Source organism: Puntigrus tetrazona, chromosome 24 (assembly GCF_018831695.1).
Source record: "Puntigrus tetrazona isolate hp1 chromosome 24, ASM1883169v1, whole genome shotgun sequence".
NCBI classification, from domain to species: domain Eukaryota; kingdom Metazoa; phylum Chordata; class Actinopteri; order Cypriniformes; family Cyprinidae; genus Puntigrus; species Puntigrus tetrazona.
The window spans coordinates 9,032,869-9,040,368 of record NC_056722.1 but is presented as its reverse complement, the minus strand read 5'-3'; the positions used below and the strand labels follow the sequence as shown (position 1 = coordinate 9,040,368).

At 39.5% G+C, this 7,500-nt stretch overlaps 1 protein-coding gene across 4 annotated transcripts in view; it reads right to left on the bottom strand.

Annotated features, from left to right (window-relative positions):
- The window catches only part of ccny (cyclin Y), a 40,870-nt gene that overhangs the window by 1,380 nt on the left and 31,990 nt on the right, over nt 1–7,500 (bottom strand). For 2 of the 4 annotated variants that reach the window (XM_043225919.1, XM_043225920.1), the window contains 7 exons: nt 7,483–7,500; nt 7,072–7,175; nt 6,033–6,068; nt 5,713–5,770; nt 5,512–5,631; nt 2,068–2,234; nt 905–1,067 (listed from right to left, as the gene is read on the bottom strand). The exon at nt 7,483–7,500 is cut by the window's right edge and continues 6 nt beyond it. In XM_043225919.1, coding sequence (XP_043081854.1) covers nt 905–1,067; nt 2,068–2,234; nt 5,512–5,631; nt 5,713–5,770; nt 6,033–6,068; nt 7,072–7,175; nt 7,483–7,500 — 666 coding nt within the window. The remainder of the gene's footprint in view (nt 1–904; nt 1,068–2,067; nt 2,235–5,511; nt 5,632–5,712; nt 5,771–6,032; nt 6,069–7,071; nt 7,176–7,482) is intronic. The other 2 variants (XM_043225921.1, XM_043225922.1) reach the window with 1 other exon arrangement.

The following is a 7,500-nucleotide window of genomic DNA, read 5'->3' as shown; positions in this document are numbered from 1 at the left end:
AAATAACAGAAAGCTCCTCTTAACTCAAGGTGTTCCCCAGGGTTCTATTTTTGGCCCTTTTCTGTTTCTACAATGTTAGTAGTAGTGGTATTGCCTTATTTTATTGACTTGTAAGTCATTATTTGCTGACTTATAAGAGTTAAAAATATCACAATTACCTAGATTCACATACAACTGAAAGTGTCACAGAAAAAGTATTGGCCAAACCTGTACTTTCTGACGCAAGAATCAAATTTCCAAGCGTCACAACCTCCAAGAATAAGTGGGAAAAAGTGTCATTCTTGAGACGAGATGCAACTCGTGTCCATTATTTTGAGACGACAGATGATTGTGTGTGGAAGCGTATAAAGAGGATCGGTGCAAAATGTGTGGGGGGGTTGAGGCTGGTCACCATTAAAGAACTGGATCACAAACCACTGATTGATTGAGCTGTCCACCCACAGACCACTGGCTCTATTATGCCACCGAAGGGAACTGTGCGCGCGCACACACAGACACACACAACTGAACTAACTAACATCATTATAGGCCTGGTCTTGTCAGGACTGTAATTGGGTAGCATCAAGGCTGAATGCTGGCATAAGACACACATGGGGATTCAGCTGAGGTAATTACTCAGCCCTGCTGCTACTGAACCAACGGACCAATACCAACATGTCACGATATCCCTTTTTAGCGTAAGCCGTACCGAAGCAAGCTTTCATGTTTTACTGCGGTATTCTTGCTGGAACGATGCTAACAGATGTATTGCAGTATTACAACCTGCCGAAACGTTGGGCTTCTCGGGAAAACCTAGGAACCACAACACACTGGGATCTGAATGAGATCTCGAGCGACGATCTGAGATAAATATCTTGAGCTATATAATGTGGCCTGATGATCTAGAGTAGCATCGACCGCTCACCTCAAGTTTCTGGGCCTTGTCTCTGCTGAGAGGCTCAAGGGGAAAGCTGAGGTTGTTCGCCTCTGAAAGCGAACGCAAGTCAAAATAGTACTTGGCGTAGACGCTTGATGGAACATTAATATTGAACTGCAGCAGCTCCAGAAACTGTCGCTCCAACTCGTTCCTGGCGGGAGAGAGAAAGCAAAGATAATTAGTTTTGCGTACGTTTCTATTTGACATTCGTCAGTGGGTGGAAAGAAAATCTTGACAGTTCAGCTATTCAAGGAAATTCTGATTTAGCACGTCTCAATGAAAATCAATGTCTTTTCAATTTAAAAGAACACCAAAAGACAAGCCCTGATCATCTCTTCGTATTAAAAATCTCCCTTTATTCGCTCCTAAATTTCTAACCGCCAATGAAACTTTTCAAAGTTCCAAATAAATAATCTATTGTCACCCCTTCCTACCAACCGCATAATTATTCCAGCAGATGCAGAAACCAACCAGCTAAATATAACCAACGGTGACAACAAAAAGGCAACAAACCCACACTCTACGGTCCTCCGTGCTGTTTGAGGTGTACTTTGAGGACAATACGACTGCCTCCTTCACAGAATCTTTAGTCAGGATGGCCTTTAAAATAACCGTGCTCAGCAGGTGTTGAAAGGGCAGATGTGACAACATGCTGAAAGTGTCAAGTATCACTCAGCCCAATGTGTCAGCTCAATTCCTTCAGGGACACTATATATGGTACCTTTAAGGTTTCAAGGATGTAGTTTATACACATGTGTACTAGTATACATACCAGTTCTAGAGATGCTTATATTGCATGTTCCTTATTGTATACGATGTGTCGGTGATTATCTTGCTTTATTCCGAATCCATGACATTAAAAAAGTTTGCATATATTTTAAACAAGTTTGAAAGCTGAGGATTAAAAGTTTTGTTTTCATGCAGAGTAGCGAATGTAACTTTTATGAAACTTGAGTGAGCAAAGCACCGTTTTCAGAATTTCGTTCAAGATACTTGTTGCTTCTTAGGAAACTTAAATAGAAAATGATCAATAATAAAAACGGAAGATGTTAAAACCGACAAACCCACTGTAGCTCTTTTTTTTTTTTAAACACAAAACGACTTGTATAGCATTGTCATGTTATCTTGAATTTGGAGGCACACACACTTACATGTCTTCCACGGTGATGTCTTTGAGGATCTGGCAGTAGTCAACATTCCATACGGCCTGATCATCCCACACTTTTGACGCCAACAAGATGGCGCCCAAAACAATCCTCTTCCAGTTAGCAGGACAAATGTCAATCTCTGCATATGTTAATAATCTCTCCAGATACACCTGACAAAGAAAGAAAGTCCATTAAGTTAAACATAAACGAGATTTGACTGCTACGACAATAAAGCATCTTGCCGATCAAGTCAGCTTTAAAGGAACCCGAGTTTGTTTTTAGATTCTGGTAACTGACCCTTGTATTTCTGTTTTTGGAGCAAGGTTATTCCAGCGTCATTGCAAATATGTGATTACCGCAAGACTGACACATCGGTCAGGGGGCACGAATGCCAAAAAACAAACAAACACATATGCTCAGTCAACCAACAAACACACCTGATGCCTCACTGATAAAAAAACCCCTAAAACGTTTAGAGCTTTGTGCTTTGATACTATATATTATGACATGGTCTTACACTGATTAGAAACTAATCTGCACTGCCTTAAGCTGGTTTAGGACTGACCATTACCAATTTACTTGTTTAAACGTGGAATTAGCCAATGTGCCACATGGATCTGTTTTAAGCCGCCCTGCTGTTTTCATAGATGCTGTAAAAAAAATTAGATTTAGGTTAGTTTGGCTCTCTTTAAGGTTTTTCTCCAAAACTAGACCACCTTGACACAGTTACCTTGCACTGCTCACTGGGCCTCACTGATTTCTGAGTATTTTCCGCCGTTTTGAAACGATCTGTATTGTGAAAAGCACTTTAAATGAACGTGAAAGCAAAGATTTGATTATGCTCGAAGCCGCAGTCTGTAACGTTTTTGTGTTCAAAATGTACTAAATTTATATAAGCGAGCACACACCATGAATCCATTTTGCAAACCATTTTGGCTTGTCCTGAATCGCTATAATGTTTTTATATTTGGACCATTCAGACTAGGTCGTTACCGCTGCAGTGTATCCCAGTACCTGTTTGATTTTTCACACACATAAACAGAGAAAGTTCTGTTTACTAACCGCTAAAGTTATGGACTGCAGCTTTAAGATGATTGTTCAGTATCACGACAAAGATGTCAGTACTTAAAATAAGACAAAGTGATTTTTGACTCTGGAATTTTTTTATATTTCATGATTTTTTTATAAAGGAAGCAGAAACACTCGATTAACAAAACCTAAATCACAGATACATTTCTCTAAACCTTTAGGCGTTTCAATTTTATACCATAAAGATGAGAGAAAAATATATTCCGATCAAACTGCTTCCTGAGGCGCTCATAAATTCTCCATGTCTGTCGAAAGGTGCCTGCACGAGGTTCAGACATACTGTTAAACACCACATTTCCAAAGAGAATATGCAGATCACAAAGCCCTTCATTCTGCACGATCACCATCAAAAAGTGATGGATTTCCAAGTAACTCCAATAGCATTTCTTTGTGAACTTCTAAAGGAAAGTTATAAACATTGCTTTTTGAGTGGCTGAATTGGAAGTCTGCGCTCTGTTGACGTGGTGTATGACAGTGTGCTATAGCCAGGGGCGTCTTTAGCGCTCATAAACGCTGCTAAAGGATGTAGGCGAACAAAGAAGCCCTTATGAAATGAAAAAGGCACGATGTATACAATGCAAAAGAGATTTAAAAGCACTAAGTAGGCCAAATGCACATACGCACGCAAACTGGGGACAACACTGTCAAATAATTTTAGTATTCCCACAGTGGGAAAAAAAATCGAGTAAGTGCAAGACAGAAATCGCACGTTTAATTGGTTCCACGGCATCGGGGGGGTTGGGGAGGGGCTTAAGCTCACCCGTGGGCAGCTGTGCATTAAATATACGCTTATGAGAATATGTTTGTGAGCTAATCTCCTCTACGCTGTTCAAGATAAACTAGTGTCAGCAAATGGGCAAATTACACACCTACGGTTTATAAATCAAAACCCTACAAAAGCACTCCAGGGACAGCTGTCAGCAGCCTAATAGAAAACATTAACCTGAGCAGAGCTACCAAAACGTTCAGTTTTTATTCAGCCGAGTTAAACATTTCAAGAGTGCACAATTACCAACGTGTTATATAAGTGTTAATTATATAATATGATTATTTTTTTTTTTTTTGTGCTTTTATCATGTTTATTACTAATATATAATATATATTTCTGTTTAGCTTTGGTTTTAATAACTGCAGTACTTTAGCCTAAATTTATTTTAGTTTAGTTTATCACCAAGGTAACATTAAGTAAGTTTGTCTAATTTATATTTTAGGTTTGTTTCGGCAAGTAATACAAATAATTTAGTTTTGGCTGGCAATAAAAAAAATAGGCATACATATAATACTCCATGTATCTGAATGTGTTTCACTAAGATTTCCATGCATCCTAAACTAAACAGTCAATTTGTCCACACTGAACGCAAAACTGACCCAATGAGATTTTTGTTTTGGGCAACAATTTCTGAAAAGATGGATTGATTTAGTTTTTGCCGTCTGAGTGGGAATGTCTATCAATCTCCCGTGAAGTTCCCTGTGTGCAGTGACTCATAGTTTCCTTTCAATAAATGAAGCAAACGGCCACAGCCATCTCCGCACCTGTTGCCCCCTACAGGTCGAGGAACGGGCTCAATCTGTCTCGATCTACATTTAGAATCAAAGAAACACAATCTGAGAGGTCTATCGGTTTACAAATAACAATAACAGATTCCGAACTCATGCAATATATCTTTGCGCGGCTAGACAATAGCGTGAGAGGCGTTCAGGACAGGACACGGATTTGTCACTTTCCTGATCGGGCCCAAAAGCTTTATTATTTGCGTATGCAAATCTCTTCCTGTTTTGTATCAGAAAGTCAGATTTTGATTTGAAGAGAGGTTGATTTATTACACGCAAATTAAAAATGAGACAGATTTTAATTAGAATTACAAAATATTATCATATTTCCATAAGTCATGGAAAACTAATGAAAATATGGAAACAAAATGAATTTCAGGCACACTTGAAGACCAAGGAGGGGGTGTGGTCTTGATGAAACATCCAATCATTTGGTGTCTCCGGGAAGCCCTGAATGCGCCCTTTACAGGACACACATGCTTAAAACCGTGACATGTACAGTCTCGGAGAAATTCACTGAAATATTAACGTCATCATATGAGGCTGCAGGGTCTTGTTCATTTAACAGTCATTAAATGACACCTCATGAAGGTATGAGAAGGGATGAGGCTTCAAAAGAAGGATTTCATCACAGTCGCGCCCAGACAGCTGCTGGGCTTAATACCCACTAATAAAACGCTAAATATGACAGCCATTTTCACCCGAGCGATGGTAAATCCACTTCACTTGCGCTACCAGCCGATCCAAACGGACGCAAACTTTCATTTGTCTGCCATCAAGCATCAAGCCACACGACCTTTGACTCACCAGAGTAACTATGGCACACTCAGCCGTGAGCTGGGCGGCGCTGAAAAGCGTACGGACGAATCTGTAGATTTGTTTCTGTTCCGGGTCGTGCTTGTCGTAATCCGACGGCACCTCCGATTTCTGTGGAGAGAGGACGTTTAGGGATGTTTAAACTTGCAATTATTAAAAATCGCACACGAGCCGCAGAAACGAAACACTTACTGAAAGCGGATGCAGTTTTTCGTCAAAAATGTCTAACAGCATCCGCCCGTCCACGTTTCTGAAAGGAGAAGGGCGAACTTAAATTAGGTTAAGGAAGCCGTGTTCGCATAAAGAATTAAAGAAGCAGAAAACGGTACGGTGATAAATCTTCAGTGTTGCCAGATTCTTGTCTGAAAGTTACATTTCCGCAGTTTGAAGGTTATAACGCATTAAGGGTTTAAGAGAAAGATAGACACAAAGCCAGAGACAGAAAAAGACGGATATGATAGTATGGCTGGTAGGAAGATGGATCTCTTTGCGGAGCGAAATGAAAAACATACCTGTTCTTTATGTGGTAGTATATTGCGAGGGCGACGCTGCAAACAGAATAAAAGAGCAGAAAGAAGTTGATATAATGGTAGTCAACATGATAAAGCGTCAAATAAATTCAAGCTGAAGGAGAAGTTATCTTTTATATTGCGCTGTTATTGCGTTGTCCTTGCTAACTAAGCAATGCGCATATGAAACAATAAGCTGGTCTTCTGATGGATCTGTAGATCAGTCAATTATATGGGACCCATGTATTTTTGTAAACCATTCGTTCACGAAGTATTTAATACCAAGGGCCTCGTTCAAAAGAAAACATTTCTTTGTGAATCCATATTTTTAATAATTATATATATATTTTAATTTTATTTTGATGATACTGCCGATGATGCTTATTATAAGTATTACTACTATTTATTCAAATAGTATAGAATTTTTATATTGGCTTTTTTTATTATCACTGGCCATAAAATTTTAAGTGTAACGTTCCTAAATACGTACAAAAAGAAGATTTTGTCATTAATATACTCATCCCCATGTTGCTCAACTATAATGTTACGAAGCTACAGGAATACTTTTAGTAAAAAAAAAAAGCAATGTAGAAAATCTGACACGGAACAGCATTCGCCAGTGAATTTTCTCCAAAATGGCGACACGCATTTTTGAATAAAGTGTTTTTTCTTCTTCTGCACACAAAAATATTCTTGCAGCTTCAGAAAATTACAGTTGAACTTCTGATTATTTTATTATTATCTCTATAATAGCTGTGTTTCTGGACCTTGATCGTGTTAGGATCCTTGCTGTCTACGGGTGGTCCCCCATCCAATTAAATCCATAATGAGTCACGGACTGAATGATTCAAACAACTCTCTTCCCGGCTCTTCCCACAATCGCACAAACCGTTATGTATCAATGTGACAAGCCGTTAGGCGCAATTTCCAAAGGCTCTTGCCATCCTTTTGAAAATCCGATTCTCTTTCCACTCCCTTATTCACATACCCATCACAAATCAATGATAGGTTTCAATCAGGGTTACGCAGCGGGTTCGAGTACCATTTAATGGTGTATTTGAGGTTGGGTTGGCTAACGGTGCTGTCGTCCAGGAAGATCGTCGAACAGGAGCTGTACTTGCGTCTCATTGGGCCGGATGGATGTTGCTGAAACACAAGGACACACAGAGTGCAAACAAGAATATCATTTATTCTCAAACACACACACAGGCTGAAAATTCGGCCACCTGCAAGCCATTATCATCTCATTTATACCTGGCTGATTCTCGCTTAATGCGTGTGCGTTAGTGTGGGTTAGAGTCCCAATCCGTTACAATGCAACACACGCTACTGTATTACGCGAGATTTCAAACTGATAAGCGACATTAGCGATGCGAATAAATCATTACAACGTTAAAACCGACTCGATATCACAGTTTAAGGAAAGTAAAAAGAGCAATGAGCAAATATTTACCTTCGACTCCGCAATGTG